This window comes from Amblyomma maculatum, chromosome 1 (genome assembly GCF_055883805.1).
Source record: "Amblyomma maculatum isolate TAMU_Amacu chromosome 1, ASM5588380v1, whole genome shotgun sequence".
Lineage (NCBI taxonomy): Eukaryota > Metazoa > Arthropoda > Arachnida > Ixodida > Ixodidae > Amblyomma > Amblyomma maculatum.
Genome location: NC_139344.1, coordinates 316,119,375 through 316,138,648, shown reverse-complemented (window position 1 = coordinate 316,138,648; position 19,274 = coordinate 316,119,375). Strand labels below are relative to the sequence as shown.

General features: G+C 48.5%; 1 protein-coding gene across 7 annotated transcripts in view; it reads right to left on the bottom strand.

Moving 5' to 3' along the window:
• Nucleotides 1-19,274, bottom strand: part of hyd (E3 ubiquitin-protein ligase hyd) — a 264,107-nt gene that overhangs the window by 95,152 nt on the left and 149,681 nt on the right. For all 7 annotated transcript variants that reach the window (XM_084607224.1, XM_084607031.1, XM_084607166.1 and 4 more), the window contains exons 23-27: nt 17,611-17,732; nt 10,270-10,520; nt 2,931-3,097; nt 2,113-2,290; nt 1,816-1,959 (exon numbers count right to left, since the gene is read on the bottom strand). In XM_084607224.1, coding sequence (XP_084463350.1) covers nt 1,816-1,959; nt 2,113-2,290; nt 2,931-3,097; nt 10,270-10,520; nt 17,611-17,732 — 862 coding nt within the window. The remainder of the gene's footprint in view (nt 1-1,815; nt 1,960-2,112; nt 2,291-2,930; nt 3,098-10,269; nt 10,521-17,610; nt 17,733-19,274) is intronic.

Here is a 19,274-nt window from a genome sequence, read left to right as displayed (position 1 = left end):
AGGCTCGGCGTGCCTTCCGTGGTCCGAAGACGGGAAAGTTTCCTGGGGTTGAAACTGCACTCCTGGACTACATTAAGGCTCTACGGGCGGATGGTTGCGCCGTGTCAATAGAGCTGATGCGGAACCAGGCGCGCGTAATTGCAAGGAAAGAAGGCATCTCGGCGCAAGATTTCCAGGCAAGTAACGGGTGGGCCACGCGGTTCATGCGGCGCAATGGACTTTCGCTCAGGAGGCGGACGACGCTTTGCCAGCGGCTACCTGCAGCCTATGAAGACAAGATTGTGGACTTCCATCGCTTCGTGATACGAATTCGGCAGGAAAGAAACTTCTTGCTCTCCCAGATCGGAAACGCGGACCAAACGCCCCTCAATTTTGATATGCCGAGCAGCACTACAGTGGAGCAGACAGGTGCGCGGTCTGTGCACATAAGGACGACTGGTGCCGAAAAACAACGATGCACGGTCATGCTAGGCGTGACTGCGGACGGGCGGAAGCTGCCACCATATGTGATTTTTAAGCGGAAAACCCTGCCAAAAGGAAAGCTGCCCTCCGGAATACACGTGCGGGTGCAAGAGAAAGGTTGGATGACGGCAGAATTGATGATCGACTGGTTGAAGACGGTGTGGGCACGGCGACCGGGAGCACTTCTTTGTCCGTCGCTTCTCGTTCTTGATAGCTTCCGCGGTCACCTCATGGACTCTGTTCGCGCGAAGTTGACGGAATTGCGTACGGACATCGCAGTAATACCAGGTGGCCTCACATCGATGCTGCAGCCTCTGGACGTGTCTTTGAACAAGCCGTTCAAAGATAACGTTCGGAGGCTGTATGCAGAATGGATGGCCGAAGGCCAACACGCTCTTACGCCGGGTGGCAAGATAAAGAGGCCATCTGCGGAGCTGCTGTGCAACTGGGTAGCAGATGCATGGAGCATGATTGGCGCTGACGTGGTCGTGAAGAGTTTCAAGAAAACTGGCATTTCCAACGCCCTGGACGCGACAGAAGACCACTTGGTGTGGGACGAAGATGAAGAGGGTGAAGCTGAGGAAGCCGACGAAGCAGCGACCAGCGATAGCGATGGCAATGTCGACGTGGACTCCGCGGACTCTGAGTGATGGTGATGTTGCGGGCGGCCAGCCTTCGCAAATAAAGTGTTTCTGCAGCTAGTGTTTGTCGTCTCTGTGGTTTTATTACAAACGTAAGTCCTGCTTGCAATTGAAGTTTTGGTTAAATTTACAATAGCTGGCTTGAGAACCCCGGTTCACAGACTATTTACATTTGCTTTCAACACTCCAAAGCATTGTTCAAAAATTTTCCCCGCGTAATTATCGCACCCCCTAACTTCGCACCGATTTTCTGCGAAAAAAAGTGCGAGGATTATGCGAGTAAATACGGTATATGCGGAGTCTTAAAGTCGGCTTATATGCGGGGTCAAAAGTAATTTCGACCGAGTCGCGGATAATATCATGCCCCGTGCGCTCGTAATTTCGCGATCCCCTTCGAGTTCGATATATCCGGGTTCGACTGTATTGGTGGTGCGATGATTAAGCGAGAAAAAAAAGAAATTCCAATTTTTGACGCCCAATGTTAGGGGTGCTAGCATTATGTGAGTGTAAGCATTTTTCTTTTTATATGCGTATTAGACAGGAATGGCGAAGGCTGAGGCACGAGGAGTTCTTAAGAATCTTTGGAAAAATGACAGCATTTGCCAGAGCTTTTATAAAACTGTCACCGTCATTTCGAATTTATGTCAGCCACACAAGAAAAGGTCTCACAGATATAGCTCAGAAGCCAGCACCAAACACCCCAGATACGTGCCTCATCGTCATCCAACGTGTCCCTGAGTGGCTGCCTGGCAGACAGAGGGTTCTGGCCCAATGGAGGCTCAGTAGGTGAAGCCACCATCTCAGGCTGGCTCGCCCGAGGAACGATTGGTTCCACAACAAACAATTCCTCGCTTCCCTGCAGCAGTAAAAAAAAAAGAACATTTCTCTTTTTTTAACAATGAGAAAGACCAGAATAAACACAATCTTGGTGTCAGACGTGCAAACCAGCAAACTCCACAATTTTCATGAGACAGATTCAAGCGCAACAGCTTGAATTGCAGAGACTAACCTGAATGGCATCAATGCACGAAGAGACCAAGTTGAAGGAGGCCGTTGGGCGAGCCACTCCCAGTCGCACAGGGGCAATGAGGGCATCGGCTGCCTCACACAGTTCCTCCACTGCCAATGTCACCAGGGACTGGAATACTCGACGGCACTTCATCAGTGGCTGAGTTGTGCCAGACATGCTGCCGAGAAAAGGAGTGTTAAAAGGAGAAAAGGACTGTATACCGACTGCAAAAGCAGCGAACCCCAATGCTTTTAGCCACTTTGGCAATCGGCCGCAAGATCAACCTGGCCCTAGCGCCACTGTCACTCCGCTAGAGCGGATAGGCAGCCAGCGGCACTCGCAGAAACGTACATGATGCTGTTTTGTATACAGCAGATTTTCTGGCGAAGATAACATGCCCTCTCTGCCATGGATGAGTGATTTACTTATTAGAGTGTTCCAATCTTGGAAAAACCCCAAAATTGGCCAATGCTATTGTCACAGTCAGGACAACACCAAGGACAGCAAACGAATAGGCTGATGTGGAAGTTAAATTAGCTGTTTATTGGGCTGACTTGAGCCCTCAAAAGAATTAAGCATCTCAGTTCGATATACGACGCAGCTTTCCTATACTTTTACATATGATTTTCAAGAGGATATTCCACGAGTTCGATATAACCAAAATTAAAATTATCCGGGTTCGACTGTAGAGGAGTTATACTTATGTGTCGACAAGTAGGGTTCGCTGCTGTGCAACAAGGTGGTGACTAATAAGCGAATGAGAAATAAGAATAGAAAGAAAATCATTTCCATGAACTGAAGCATATCTATGTTCTCACCTTTTCTTACGGCTGGTATTAGGAGCCATCTCGGCGGACAGAATTACGAAAATGCGTGTCACACTGCGCACAAAGCGGTGGGCGACTTTGCGGGCCTCAGCCGCCCTGCCTGGAATGTTTTCGTTTTGGATTTCTCGAACCAGAGTGGTAAGCAGCGTATCCAGCATCTGCAAAATTCCCCATTCCTTCAAAATAGCACGAGGGCAGAACCCAAACACATTGCAGCAGCATGGCTGCTGCAGCTGTGGACTATGTTGTATAAAAAAATAAACAAATGCTAACTGAAAGTGCTTTCCCCTTTACAAACACAGTACGATAAAACCTTGGGAAATGAACATGCATACTATTAAAATTTATTGGCAATGTCAAGCTGTTCCTAACTACCTTTAACACATTCAATGCATAAAAGCCATCTAATCTGGCATTTGACACTGGATTCACACGTGGGAGCACTCCACCCTTCTTGAGTAGGGAGTTGTGCATACTCGCCATCAAAATAAGATGCCTTTGGGCGCCGGCATGGGGCACCAGGCGAGGTACTTTTTCACATCCAACAGAAAACCTCCCCCGTCGTAGGAAGGTTAGTGGCCTCTTTTTTTTTTTCTATACGCGCACCAGGCAACATCAAAGGTAACACTCTATGGGAATTGCTTTATTTTAGTGCGCGGTAGGTGGCTGGTGGTGGTTGCGTGCTCCTTTGCTATGCCAAAGCTTATTACAAATGATAAAAAAACCATGCTTTTTTTTTTTTTCCTTTTCATTGGCTGAACAGTGGAGCGCAATAAAACAATCTTGAAGATGCCGGAGTCACAGGTCAAACACACAGGTAGGACTCAGAGAGCTGCCCCAAAATGTCTCGAATCACCTATTTCGTCTTGTAGCTTAGGCTCTTGATTATCGTTGTGATTTCATACTTGTGCGATATCGCTCTCCTTTACGCATCAGTGCACTTTGTCCAAAATAGAAGACCACATCTTTCTCTAGCCTGTAGAGGTACTGGGACTCGTAAGACAATGTAGACAACAAATTGAGGATCAAAAGTGAGCAGTCTGAGATGGTCCCAAAAAAGGGGACAGCTTAGCAGATCTGCCGTCCAAAAATTGTCCAGGCGAAATCAGGGGTTATGAGATATCAAAGCTATGGACTTCAATACACTCTAGCATGTGGTGTTCCTTTCTGTTGTTGTGTCCTCGTCTTTTATTGTGCTACAGTGTCCTGAAGCTATGAACCAACAAGCCCAAAAAGCCATCCTAAAGGTAAGAAGCGCAAAGAGTGCAAAGAGCTACGAAAGCAGAGGAAAGGGGCAGCACTCTCAAGCCCTACAGCACTCTCGCTAATTCTCCCTGCACTGAGAACTGAGAGGAGAGAAATTCAATAACTATAACTGGCCTAGTTGGCCACTGCACTATGACATAAAAAAAAAAATCACCTTTTCTACCCTTTTTTTTTTCTCCTGCGCTACCAGGTCAACACAATTCAAGGACAGAACCAAAGGACATCGTCATAAAGGTAATGAGCCAAGGAATACAGTGAAGCCACCTTTCGCTTTGCAAGAGTGCAGAGAATACCCTGAATCCTGGCCATAAGCCAAATTTTGCCCTTTTTAGCATAAACATTTGCGTGAAAGGCATAAAAGTGTTCCAACTGATGCCTTTTTTTTCATCTAGTACAAAATCTCTTCATTATATCATGCACTTAGTTAAAGCTAAACCCAAGTTGTACTGATAAATGGAAAAATTAGAATGGGAAATTGAATTACTTTCATCATAACCAAGCTAAATTACACTGTCATTTGTACAATACAGTGCTGTCCACTTATAACGATGGCAGATATATATCGCTTATAACAATCAAAATCTCTGGAGTTATCAGTTTTCCTACTGGCCCGATGTAAAAATAAACCAGATATAACGATCGATAATCAGTGGTACATCGGATACGATAGCTTTGTGGCCGCATGGTAGATGTTTATCACGAAAATTTGTCTGTTTAATAAAAAATAAAATACTAAGAAGAGAATGATGTGAAAACTCGACAAATGCGGCGAAAACGGACTGTCGTGGAGAAATCCTTGAATGGTATTGTGTGCGGTTAGGAAATGAGCACTATCATCATTGCAATCACTGCCTGTTGCTGAGCAAAGGGTGAGGCCATTTTCAAGGTTTTCAAGGTTGGAAGCCTGGTGAAAAAGTATGGCCATTCGCACACTAATATTTTAGGATCATCAAGACTGGGGATGTGATGCCTGCAGTTCATCTAGTCGCTAATCAGTTTCGTGCGCGCAAGAAGGACTGCGGCCAGTGAGCGTGCTACTGGAAGCTCAATTGTCAAGCTTCAGCTGCTGCTCAAGCGAGCGTGAATTTCCGGCTTTTTTAAGTATGCTCAAGTTATTTTATGACTATTGATGTATCCTGTAATAAAGTGTTTAGTGCTCTTTATGATGATTAGCGCTGTTCAACCAGATTTACTCATCGCTGGTAAGTAGGCAAGCCTACATGCAAGGAAAAATAAGTGGGTGTGATTTGTTTTTGTTTTTTTCGTCTTTTTTTTTCTTTTTTTTTTTTCTTCGCTGGTCTAGATATAACAATCGGATTTTCCGGTTTTCTCAATATCGTTATAAGCGGACTGCACTCTAAATGTTACGAAACAAATTCGTTCATTATGAAAAAATAAAATAAAATTGTGTGGGTTTAAGCATGGCTTGAACCTAGTGATAAAGCACTAGCTGTGAGTGCTGCAGTGATAGCCTCTGTAACACTGCCTTTTCAATTTGTGGTTTTTCCATAATTTTTCTGCAAGTTAGGCTTTGGGGAAAGATTTGGTTTGTGGTGTTTAACGTCCCAAAGCGAATCAGGCTACGAGAGACGCCCTAGTGGAGCACTCCGGAAATTTCAATCCCCTGGGTTCTTTAACATGCACGGAAGGTGCCAAACCAGGTCAAGGTCATGTTTTCATATTTTTTTCTTGTAAATATTAAATAGATTTTTAAGAAAAGAAAGGCGCAATATCTGTCCAGACTTCTTGTGGACACCTAACCGCGCCGTGAAGGGAGGGAGGAAGATAGGAGTGAAAGCGGAAAGAGCGAGAGGTCCGTAGTGGAGAGTTACGAGTAATTTCGGCCACCTGGGGGCCTTTCACGTCGCAAAACACAGGGCTGCCTCTCCATTCTGAGGAAAGGAAAGTGCAGCATATACTCTAGCTCAGTAGTTCCTTGCAGCACTTCCAGAGCTACGATGAGTGCAGAGGTACTGCGGAAAGTAGTGCTAGTATAAAATGGCCATAAAACATATGGAAGGAAATGCTTTAAAGCACACATTCACAAACCACTATTTTATATCAAACATTAACATAAACTCGATTTGCATGAGCTATTTCCAGAGTTTAGCATTTGAGGCTGTTGTGTACTATGTTGAAAACACGTTTTCGAAATGGCGGCGTTTCTCAAAGCAGGCCCCCTCGCATCGCTGCCAACTTGTCATTGTTACTAGGTTTTTTGTTTGTTCATTGGTCCTACAGTTAAACCTCAATTTAACGGATTCGAGGGGAGCTCCAAATTATTTCGTTAAATCGGGAAACTTTTTATGTTGAGAGACATTTCTTGGCTATTTAGTTTGATAAATTCAATTATGCAGTGTAGCGGCAACCACAAAGCTACTTTGGCACTTCTTTGGCAAATCGTAACAGCTCTGAAAATGAATTTGCAGCCTGCCGCCGCGGAAACAACCTACATCACTAGCGAGCATTGAAAACAATAAAAATTCTTACATTAACAAGAACAGCACCAGGAGAATACAATTTATCTCCCAGCAAAGATGTCGGTAATCTTTGTTTGCGTGCCCTTTGTAAGCAACGACCGCACTGACTCTTTCCAAGTTCGAAGTGTGTCCCATAAGCCTTTTGTCCCCTCGTGTGTTCCAGCAAATTGCCACAGCAGACAATGGGCATCCACCATCGCCTTAAGCGAATTCAATTTAAAATTATAAATCTTGCTTCGCACAGTGCAGTTTGGTAAAAACGGGAAGAAGACACTCCACGATGTTGCCGTTGATCCACAATCAATAACTTTCTCTACCAAACAGCCCAGAAATTAACATTTTAACCTTCATTTCTAGAAAAATGATTTGTTAAAGTGGGACAGATCACTAAGCTGGTTTAGTTATTTCGAGTTAGCCAAAGCACTGCCCCATATGGGCGTCTGAAGGGGATTCGGGATACAGTCGAACCTCGTTATAACGAACACGGATAGAGCGAATTATCGGATAAAACGAAGTAAAAGCAAAGTTTGGTTGGCTGCGATTTATTTCTATGGGAGTTCTATCTGTATAACGAAATGAAAAACTGAAAATTTGACACTAAATCGGTTATAACGAAGGATATTTCGTATTCACACGACTCAAAATCCGCAAAGAAGCAAAAAAAATAATTTTTCAGAACGCTAAATTTCGGTTTTATCAATCGCTTCCACCTAAAATGTGTTTGAATCACTCGCGCTTTCGCACGCCACGCCATCTAGGGACCGCAAATGAATCTAGTGAATCTAGCATCAACGGCTGCCTGGCATGTGACCGGCACGTGATCGTGTTTGAATCACCCGCGCTTTCGCACGCCACACCATCTAGGGACCGCGAGTGAATCTAGCATCAACGGCTGCCTGGCATGTGACCTGCACGTGATCGAACCACCGCCCGCATGCCCCTGCCCCAACTTTTTGCCGACCCGCGCGTGTGCTGACTTTCCTCGAGGTCGTGCTGTCGTCTTGCAGCATGGCGGCGCCGAAACGCAAAGCAGTTTCTCTTGAAACAAAGATATAAATATTCAGGGCGGTTGACAGCGGGCGCAAGAAGAAAGAGTTTGCCGCGGACTTCGGCGTTGCGCCTAGCACTCTGTCAACCATACTGAGCGCAAGGCAGAAGATAGAAAACGTGCACTCTGCAGGCGCCGTGAAGAACGACAGGAAGCGCGTCAGGTATTGTCACCACCAGGATGTTGAAGATGCCTTGTTCGCGTGGTTCAAGGACGTTAGAGCGCACAACCTGCCTGTGTCTGGTGCCGTGCTTCAAATGAAGGCAAGAAGTCTCGCTTGCGTCTTAGGCCACGATGATTTCTATGCAAGCAGTGGCTGGCTGCAGCGATTTAAAGACCGCCACCAGATTGTTTGCCACACCTTGTCGGGCGAAGAAGCAGCCGCCGATGTAGAGAACTGCGAGAAGTGGGCAGAAAGCTTCCGCATGCAGCTGGATGGCTACGAGATGCGCGATGTCTACAACGTGGACGAGACTGCGCTTTTTTTTAAGCTGCTCCCGGAAAGGTCACTCGTTGCGAAGAACGAACTGTGCCGAGGAGGCAAGAAAAGCAAAGACCGCGTCACCGTTGTTGCTTGTGTCAACATGGATGGGTCAGATAAAAGGCGGCTAACTGTTATTGGTAAATCTGCTCGCCCCAGGTGCCTGCGCAACGCCCGGAATGTCCAAGCGGACTATCGCTCGAACAAAAAGGCGTGGATGACGTCGTCACTCTTTGAAGCATGGCTGAAGGCCTTCGACAAAGACATGGCAGAGCAGCACAGGAAAGTGCTCCTTATATTGGACAACTCCTCTGCCCATAAGGTGTCTGTACCACTTGAAGCGGTCCGCCTAGTTTTTTTGCCGCAAAACTCGACCTCAGTGCTGCAGCCATTAGACAGGGGCATCATTCGCTCACTAAAATGCTGCTACCGAAAGCGATTGGTTACGCGGCTCGTATTTGATATAGACAGGGGCATATCAACGACCATAAACCTCAAAACTACGCTGGACATGCTGTACGGTGCATGGAACGAAGTGGCACAGTCGACAATAAGAAATTGCCTTGTTGATGCTGGCCTAGCCCCATCCACCAGCGAGATTGAGCCCAACGACGCCCACTATTCTGAAGGTGAAGCGGACAATTTCGACGAGACGACATGGCGTCAACTGGCGGTTCCGAATGTTACGTTCGAGGACTTTATTGCTGCCGATGACAACTTGGCTGTGGCGCCCGAATCGACCGACCAAGAAATTGTTGATCAGCTGCTTCCTACAGATGATGCTACGAGCAGCGATGAGAGTGAAAAAGAAGGCGAAGAGCGAGCTCTCAGCAGCACCGAGGCCGCCGATATGGCGAGGAAATTTAGAAGGTACCTTGAGAACCTACCTGTGGCCAAATCAGCTGACATTGGGAAAGCGCTGCACAGTGTCGATTTCGTTGAGAAATTTATTCTATCGAATAGTGCTGCCAAAGTGCCGCCAAATGAAGATTACATCGTTTTTTAAATAAATCAGTTCTGCGTGGCCTAAATCCTGATTTGTGTGCTCATTTTTGCTTGGCAGCGCAAAATGAAAGGTAAGGTTTCGCGTGCTTATACCACACTTTAAAAAAAAAATGCTTTTTTTTCAGCTCTGTGCTTTCCACTTTAGGGTAGCCTTTACTTGGGTTTATGAACAGAATTTTTTTTTGTAGAAATTTGTGTGTACTTTTACAACGAATATCGAATATAACGAACGAATTTCCGCACAAAATGAGACTTCGTTATAACGAGGTTTGACTGTATCTTCGTTAAATTGAGTTTTTTAAATCGGGTTTTGACTGTAGATGGCGTATCCGTCGTTCATTTGGTCTCATCTCACCTATACCAACATTCATCAGCGTTTAAATTACCTTTATTTTTAATTTCGGTGAACGATTTTACCTCTGCCAGGCTTAAAGAAGTAAGTTGGTTTGGTGACAAAATGGTTGCCAGATGGCGCCCCTAGGCTAAAGTTACCACCTCGGCTTTGTTTATGTACCATGCACTTGTGCAGATGTGGCAAAAAACATAACATTGCTCAAAAGCCTATCTAAAGCTTACAAATGTTCTTTCAAAGTTTGGTACATAGACAAGATCAATTTGTGCTCTTTAAAACCACATCTGCATAAGCTGCAAGCACATGAAAAAGACACTGCAGGCAAGAACATGCTTAACGATCCCTCGTGATTGGCTTCTAAGTGCTCCCAGCTTCCACAGCACTGCAATGTTGCGCTGAGAACTATGTCCTTAAATCTAGAATACCAACTAGCGCAACAACTAACTCTACTGATGAGACAGAGTATACTTTTGGGTGGACATCACGGAATTATGGGCACCTGCCCTTAATTAGGTCAAGGCAACTTCAAGATCGAACTCCCGGCCGAAGTGACCTTGGCTTTCCCTAGCGTAGTGAAGCTTTCGTTTCTGAATATCCAGATAGTGCCCAATGGGGACAATGATCCTGCTTTGAGGCTCACCGTGCTTCTAAACAACATGCCCAGCATGAAACCAAACTGAACCAAAAAATAGAATTACCTCAATGCTGCACTTGACCAGCAAGCAGTGCACAAATTTGTCAAGTAGGGCAGTGCCATTCTGGGCCACAAGGTGGGGCTGCTGGTCATCAGGCACTGATCCACCAGTGGCTAGACGGGAGGCCGTGGACTCATCTTCCTTGTAACCAGCCATAATGGTGGTCTTGATAGCACTCCAGTCATTCAGGAGCCTCTCAAGGGCTCGCCTCGAGAAACGTGGAGGCTCCAAATCATGGTCTGGCATGTCAGGCTCTGAAGAAATGCGAAAGAGTTTTCTAAAAATTACATTTATCGGCTCGTTTATACATTCAACTTTTTCCATTGAAAATATGAAAGTCCAACAGCAGCTAGACATTGTTTTTTGAAACGCTTTTAAATGCTAGCTTCTGTTATCTTGTTATTTTCTGTGAGAGCTGGAGGTCACATGACTCCACCGCTCTACAGAAGGGTGACGCGCGGACGCTGGTGCAATGGGCGTTCTTTCTAGTGTTTTTTACTTTACCATGCTCTACGGGAGAAAGCACAATGTTGTCACCATTTTAATTTGATCAGCACAGTGGGAAGCCTCGACATCCTAAAGGAGCTTTAAAAGGAACAGCAGAAGAAGTCGCCGAGGCTCTCGCTGTGCTGGAGGAATATTGCATCAGATCATGCGAGCGTGAGCCCACTTGATGAGATATCGCCCAAACTCCTACAAAGAAACAAACAAAAATAACGCAGTTTTTCACGAAATAAAGGTACAGTCGAACCCAGATATATCGAAATTTTGGTTGTATCGAACTCACGAAATATCCCCTTGAAAATCCCATGTAAAAGCATAAGAAAGCCGCGTTATATCGATCTCCACACCACGCATGGAAAGTGTGCCTTTCCCAAAGACGATCGCATCGCCCTCAGCCGTTTGTCATGCCCATTCCCTAAAGGCGCACTCATTTGTGGTTATCGTTTCCCGCATGCCAGCACATGACGTTTGCAAGCCATGTGTGTGAATGAACCAGAGAGAACCGGTGGCAACGAGAGGGGAAAAACGCGACAGACCAAAGCGCAAGGGTGTGCCCATTCTTTTGCCGAGCTATCTCTCTTTTTCCTCGTTCCCGGCCTTCGTTCACAGTAGGACGCGCTACGCGTGCGCCAAGCCAGCTCAGCCAGTTTTCAGACAGAACATCGGACGCTTTCTCCAGCGTGTGTTGTGAACCCTCTGCGCGGTGGCTGACGTGGCTATGACGCCTGCGGACGTTAAAGAAATGTGTGGGATTCGGGCTTGCTGCGGCTGCCCTTTGCGCGGCCGCCGCCCGCTTCCCAGTTGTTCTCCCCGTTCCCTTTCTCCCGCCTGAGGCTGCGGAGAGGGGCTCGAACGACTTGTCACTGTCGTTTGGGCCACAGCTCCGCCCTGGCGTCCCAGTGGCTGTTCCCATTGGCGCCTTTTGGCGGGAACACGGCACCGCTTCGACAGCCGCGCTCGCGCGACAGTCCGAGCGGAGCTCAGAGACAGACCCCTCCGAGACATCGCAAGGTGCGTACGTAACTGTTCTTGTCTGCCGGCCTTTGTCCGCGCAGACCAGTGTGTACTCGAGTTCATCTGCACCGGGTCGTACCTGAGAGCGCAGCTCGAGCCTGTCGATCGTGATCCAACGATCCGCGACAGGCGTACCTTGCGGTGGTTGCCCACTCTCTCTCAAAGGAACCCTTTGGTCACTGCGAGAGAGATCACAGCACGCCCTTGCGTGCTTGCGGCGCGCACTCCGTGTCACTTCGTGCGCGCAGGGGAGCCTTGCTCCTCGCGCGCTCCCTTGACACGGTGACTGCGTATGTGTGTGTATGTGCGTTTGTAAATATGTGTATGTGTGTGCGTATGTGTGTTTGTAAATATGTATGTATGTGCGTGTGTGTGTGTGTGTGCCGCTGGAGGATGGCGTTTCAATAAACGTCTCCTTCGTGAACTTGGAGGTTTGTGTCCTTGCAGCGAAGTGCTCTCCTCCCTGTGGAGGTTGAGTGCGCGCTGCGGTGTTTCAGTGCGCGCGTGGTGACGGCTGATCGGGGATTCGGCTCGCGCGACGCTCGAACCCGCGGTGGTTTGTGGCCTATGTCCACGTAGAAACCACAACTGGCGCCCAACGTGAATTGTCCTTGGCTCCATGAGTCGTTAGACAGCACATCGGTCGAGCCGGTCGCCTTGACGATCAAGCTCATGCGCCATGCCTGCCGCCCCCTGCGCGGCACTTGGCAAAGGCACTGAAACACGTTATATGGTTCTTCGGACCACCCTGCGGTGCCACCGTTGACCATATGCCTCCGCTGTTTCAGCTTTACGCCGTTGCGGAAGCAATGTGCGCGCCGCCGCCGCTGCCGGCATCCCCGCACAACAGCACCCATACCCCGCTTGCAGACATTTCTGTTCGGGGAACAGCGAGGCGTCGGCCGGGTTCCCTCTGGAAACCGCACCGACAGCACGCTCAGTTGGCTGATGCGGCTCCTTGAACTTGCGAGCCGGCTGGCGCGCCATTCTCTCTTGGTACAGCATTTCGACTTTTCGGTGCAGTATCTACAGGGGAGAACGAACGTGGTAGCTGACGTGCTATCCCGTGCCCCACTCGCCCGCGGCGGCGTCTTTACGGACGGCGGGCGAAGGGGGCGAAACAGCGGACGAGCCGCAGATCGGCACGGAGGGGACGCCCGCAGACGGGTTCCCCATTCCGCTATCTGGGTAAGCAGCGCTTCGCAAAGCAGGCGAGGGTGAAAGCTCTTTGTGAGCACATCTGAGACGCCGATGCCAGCGGAAGTTTTGCTGCGAACCTGCGGGCGGGACGAAACCAGGCTCTCCTTTGGGATGACTGGGATCGTTTTCGGCCATGAAGAGCTACGACGGTCCAGCAAAATGACCCGTTTTGTCGCGATGTCAGCGACGGTCTCTGGGAGACGAAGCGCCGTTACGCTGCTTGTATTGCAGCGGGCGCAGCGCCGTTACGCTACTTGTATTGAGCGGGCGCAGGGGGGCACAAGCCAGCGTGTGTCGCGGCGTGCCTCGGGGATTCATATTTGCTGGGCCATGACGGGCTCGCGCTGAAATACATAGCCACGGATGATGAGTCCATGAACCATTTGAAGTGGCTATTCCCCAATGTCTGAGCGGCGCTCTGTTGCATTTCTCTCACGACAAACCATTGGCTGGTCATCTGAGTGGCTCCAGGGTTTCAAGAAACTGAGTCAATCGGTGACTGCAGCCCGGCATGAAGCGCGACATTTTCCGCTGTTGCCGTTCCTGCCATGTCTGTCAAATGGAGAAGTCGAGGGGTGGCAAGCCACCGGGCATGACGAAACCAACTGACAGTGTGCGTCCGTGGCAGATGGCCACCTGCAATTTCATGGGGCATTTCCCCAGTAACAAGCAGGGGCTCATTGCTGGAGAATCCCCCTATGGGGAAAGCCAGCCGTGCCTACATCGCAGACCTGAAGGCCCATGCGTAACGGTCTGACGAGCTTGCGCTGATGCCCATTGTCACCACAGGCAAGTGCCAAGGCACAACCGATGCGGTGGAACGCAGCCGTGCCCCGCACCGGTACAAGGTGAGGCGACGTTCACCTGTGTGATTGATGCCGGACGACGGGCTTTTTCCGCAACCGAAGGCATACCGCCTCACCGAGCGAGCTTGCTCGTTCAACCCTACCCGGAAGCAAGGTTGGTCTCCCCCTTTTCTGGCTCGCTCAGTTCCAGCCTGCGTGCTTTATTATTATTTTTTTTGTGTGTGCCTCTGTTCACATTTTTTCGCTCTCTTCTGTTTCCATTCTTAACTTGTAAATATTGTACAGTGAGTGCCTTCTTTTGTACAGCGCGTCTTCTCTCCTCTTTCTTCTTGAAATTGCGAGGGTTGCTCATTAGGCAGCCCCGACGCGCGGCTTTTCCGGTGTGTGTGGGGATGAAGTTGGGGCCGTTTGGGGACGGGGAACATGGACGATGCCCCTTTCACCCAAGGCCGCCGCGATTGCGAAGGTGCTCGGGACAGGTTCGCCGCTGAAGGTCGGCATCACCCTTTGGTGTGTGAGTGGCTGTGCGTGTGCGTGCCTAGGCTTGGACGCGACGACGTCGCGTCATGTGTGTTTGCCGGCGTGTGCGGAGCGCGGTGGAAAGGAAGCCCCGCGCGGCCTTCCCATGTGCGCCTTGGATCGCCACGGAGTCACGGACTTTCCACGCCTGGGGCCCCTCCGGCGTGTTCGCTGTCCCTGCACCTAACCTGTACCACCACCGACCGAGATCGTTTGCAGCCAAGGGTGAACGTTGGCCACCCAGAAGTCAACGAGCGGTAAGTCACCGCAGGCTCCCTGAGCTGCACCGACGATCTTTGGGACTTCTGTACATAGTTGTGTTTGTATATAGTGGTTCTGTACATAGTTGTGTTCTGTACATGATTGTGTTCATAGTCGTTGTTACTTAGCCTCCGGAACTTTGTACATTATTCTTCATGTCATCTTTATCATTTTTTTTTTGTGCGCCTTGCTAATGTTCGTCTTTCTTGAGTGTCTGTCTTTTCGAGATCTTTCTTGCTGGAACTGAAGTGTAGTTGACTTGTTGCGTGAGGATAGCATTCTTTTCCTCATGCTGGGGACCTGCCGCGTGCTTTCACTGATGGGTAGGAGGGCAATTAAGGAGAGGAGGATGTGGGATTCGGGCTTGCTGCGGCTGCCCTTTGCGCGGCCGCCGCCCGCTTCCCAGTTGTTCTCCCCGTTCCCTTTCTCCCGCCTGAGGCTGCGGAGAGGGGCTCGAACGACTTGTCACTGTCGTTTGGGCCACAGCTCCGCCCTGGCGTCCCAGTGGCTGTTCCCATTGGCGCCTTTTGGCGGGAACACGGCACCGCTTCGACAGCCGCACTCGCGCGACTGTCCGAGCGGAGCTCAGAGAGAGACCCCTCCGAGACATCGCAAGGTGCGTACGCAACTGTTCTTGTCTGCCGGCCTTTGTCCGCGCAGACCAGTGTGTACTCGAGTTCATCTGCACCGGGTCGTACCTGAGAGCGCAGCTCGAGCCTGTCGATCGTGATCCAACGATCCGCGACAGGCGTACCTTGCGGTGGTTGCCCACTCTCTCTCAAAGGAACCCTTTGGTCACTGCGAGAGAGATCACAGCACGCCCTTGCATGCTTGCGGCGCGCACTCCGTGCCACTTCGTGCGCGCAGGGGAGCCTTGCTCCTCGCGCGCTTCCTTGACACGGTGACTGCGTATGTGTGCGTATGTGTGTTTGTAAATATGTGTATGTATGTGCGTGTGTGTGTGTGTGTGCCGCTGGAGGATGGCGTTTCAATAAACGTCTCCTTCGTGAGCTTGGAGGTTTGTGTCCTTGCAGCGAAGTGCTCTCCTCCCTGTGGAGGTTGAGTGCGCGCTGCGGTGTTTCAGTGCGCGCGTGGTGACGGCTGATCGGGGCTTCGGCTCGCGCGACGCTCGAACCCGCGGTGGTTTGTGGCCTATGTCCACGTAGAAACCACAAATGGCAAATCGTTTTTTTTTTTTCGAGAGTCTTCTATATTTAATGTCATGCTGTACGCGCGGCGTAGCGTAAGATATAACGTTACAAAACGATTTTTTTTTTTTTTTTTTTTTTTGCGGGAGTAGTTTATCCTTGCATGTGTAAATCAACGAAAGCACGTGGTCAGCTGCGATCATGACACTAGCTTTTAGCATTTTTCGCTTCAAGCAGCATTTGCAGCTACTGTATCACGCTTTCCAACGATTATGTGGCAGTGGACTACGCCCGCCCCAAGCGCGGCGTGATAAATCGAACCAGGCTTGTGCGATCAAGCCATCACGGGCAGTATGCCAAGTTCGCTCCCCGCCGCCCCAGGAGCTATCAAAAGATAAACACGCCGGGACATTATTCGCTGCGCAGCATCTTGGCACACTGCCATGAAATGAGCTGTGGATGAGACTACTGAAACAGAGTGCGACATGCAAGCGAAAACGCTGGCGATTTCTGCCGGGGCGACACAGAAACCTTGTTTTGAGTTGCCGCGGTGGCTCTAAGGGCGAGGGACGCAGTTCCAACAAGTTGATAATTTTTTGCTCTATCGCTGCCTCTCGTCGCTGAGATCGCTTAATCGCTTGCACGTGAGCGAACTAACAGGGTATGTTGCTGGGCGAGTTGGTTATTCATTGTCACAGAAAGAGCGAGCTGGCCTTAACGCTTTTTTTTTTTCTCCAAATTCTCGAGTGCAAAAGTGAAGGGTGGGTTTATTATGCAAGTGAGTTGATTACACGACAAATACGGTATCGTTTTCTCGCATCGTAAGTGCCGTTCCAAGCCGATTTCTGTATATCGAATTATCGATATATCGAACTATTTCGCAATCCCCTTCGAGTTCGATATATCCGGGTTCAACTGTATGTGTATGCCAGTTTTTTGGGTTTTTTTTGTTTGTTTTCATGGTAAATTCGATAATCTGGAGTTTGGTTAACTTGAACGTTTTTGCTGGTCCCTCGAGATCCGGATTAACAACGTTTTATTGCACATAGAAGCGAGCAGGCACCATTGTCATAAACAACCGGTTTTGCGTGGCCGTGAAAGATAGTCGTGCTCGTCATTGTGATAGCCTACAAAAAGCGTGCAATCCGAATGAAAATGGAACGTGAGCTCTGTCGGTGCATTCACGGAGGCTTTCGTTCCTTCCGCCTGCATTTTTACCGCGAGTTCAATCTCGCAGTCTTCGCTACTGCTGTTAACCATGGAAACTGAATGTTATTGCTCCGTGCAGCGTGTGCATTCATTCGCGGCATGATCATAACCTGCAGCTGCGTCATTGTACGTTGTGTAACGGCACGGACATGATGAAAGCATGACTAGCCGAGATATTGTAAGTAGAGGTTTATAGTAGTTACAGCTTAGCATGATCCACTTCTTTGGGGCACCAGCGCATGTGGTGACCGCTTAAGTGAGCTGCATGCTTCCTGGCGGCGTGCAATCGTGCCGCTTCGGCACCATTCTGCGCTCACTGTATCGGATCATGCTTATGCGTGTGCATGGGCGGCACGCAGAAGCTGATCACAGTAGTGGCAGATCACGGTTATGCAAATAAACAAAACATGGAAAGCTGCGTCCACAGAAAGCTGATTCTTTTCAATTTACAAATTTTTCGGACTGTTTGATTATTCGGACCTTTTCCCAGGCCCTACTGAGTACAAAAACATGGCCGGCGATGTATCTTTCATGCCATCCATAACCAGTGAAGCCATAATCACTGAATAGATTCTTAACGTTTACAAACTATTGCAATCCAACTCTGAGAACCATGCAAACTACAGCAATCATGAGGTTGTTTTTCAAGATGGCAAACTTGTGGCAAGGCCTAAATCTCTTACCAAGCTCAGAGTTTGAGATCTTTCTTGGGGCACTAGACCGGGACCGGGAAGGACGATACTGACGTTGCTCCACCAACTGTCTACCAACTGTCTGCACCAGGAACAGCAGGATGTTCTCACCCCTGCAAGAGGCACATCTTGCAAAGTAAGCAGGTGCCTGGTTACCTAAGGCAAAGAAAACTGACCAAGAAAAACAAAGTAAAGAAATGGTACAGAATAATGAGCCAGAAGGGTTGTGTCGTTAGTCTCATTTCCCTCCGACCATTAAAAGATCACTTTTCACACATCATTCAACTACAGCGTCCTCCCCATCTAAACATGGCATGTTAGCTCGCATAACCAATGTTCACATGTGAGCAAATGAGACATTACTAACCAGGTGCATCAATCAAGTTCTAAAGCAACATGCAGAAACCTCCTATGTTATTAGGGCATCATAAAAAGGTTCAGACTATGCTGCAAAAATGGCGGTTCCCAATAAAAATACTGGAAACTGAGCTGAAATGTGCTACATAAAAATGCAGCTATTTATACCAAAAACAATGGGACCCCTTAAGACTTTCGGAGCAAATAGCAGTCCAAGCTCTCAGCTGCACTTCATTTTTCAGTTCTGTTGCTGTGTTCACATCAGCCAAAAGTTTCCACACACAATGGTGGTTGAGCTAGCAGTACAAATTTTTCAGGTGGGCCAAAGCCATTTTTTGATTTGACTCTTGTGGTTGGTGTTCTGCGACTAGTCCATGGTCACGTGAACTACATGAGCTGTCATCACTGTCTCAACCAATCAAAAAATTGTTTTGTCTCTTTTGGCAGTGGGATTTTGGTGTAATGAATTTTGAAAGCTACCATATTAAGGGGGTAAACGGCTCCTTGCGGTCGAAAATCGGCATAAAAATCAGATTTTCGATTTCTTCATTTTCGCGGTCCTGAGACGTTTTGGCAACTACCTGCACATTTTCGTTGAAAAATACCGCCTATTTCGCACGTGACAGCGCTCCAAAGTTGTGGGTCTGAACGCTTGGCTTTTTAAACTGAGCTCAAATCGCGCTGAGTTTTCGTCGGCCGCAGATTGAGAAATACGCGCTCCATCGGCATCATTTTGGTGTCGTTCAAAAGATTGTGATTCAGGCTATTCCCATGTCCTGATTGGCATCTGTGAGCAAAGACCTGAAAGGGACGCAATTGCACGAAACGAGCACTGCTATTGGGCTCTGAAAGTATGTGACCCAACAGACCCCTTTTGGTTGGTTGCCGGCGTCGACTGCTTGTAGACTGGCGCCATTTTGAAAAAGGTTGAGCAGTTAGGCCTAGCTGGCTTAGCGGCGTGCAGTTGTCACGACCACGCCATCATGTTATCAACAATCAGTGGCGAAGCGCCAATGCTCCGCGCATTGGGCCGATAATAGCCCAAGTCGCCAAAATGAGCTTTTTCTTAAGCAAGTTTGACAAGCCATAAATTCCTTTCAAATCAGCCTAGAATGCTCGTTTACGCTTTATTGCAGTCCTCTGCTATTCTAGATCATAAATTAAAACCATAAATTAAAAAAAATAGTTCTAAAAGAGAGTAATCTCTATTTTCTCATTTTCTCAAAACACCCATTCTTGACTTCTAGCTCATTTGTGGAAGCGATATCTCTGCCTTTAATGAAGGTAGAACCATAATT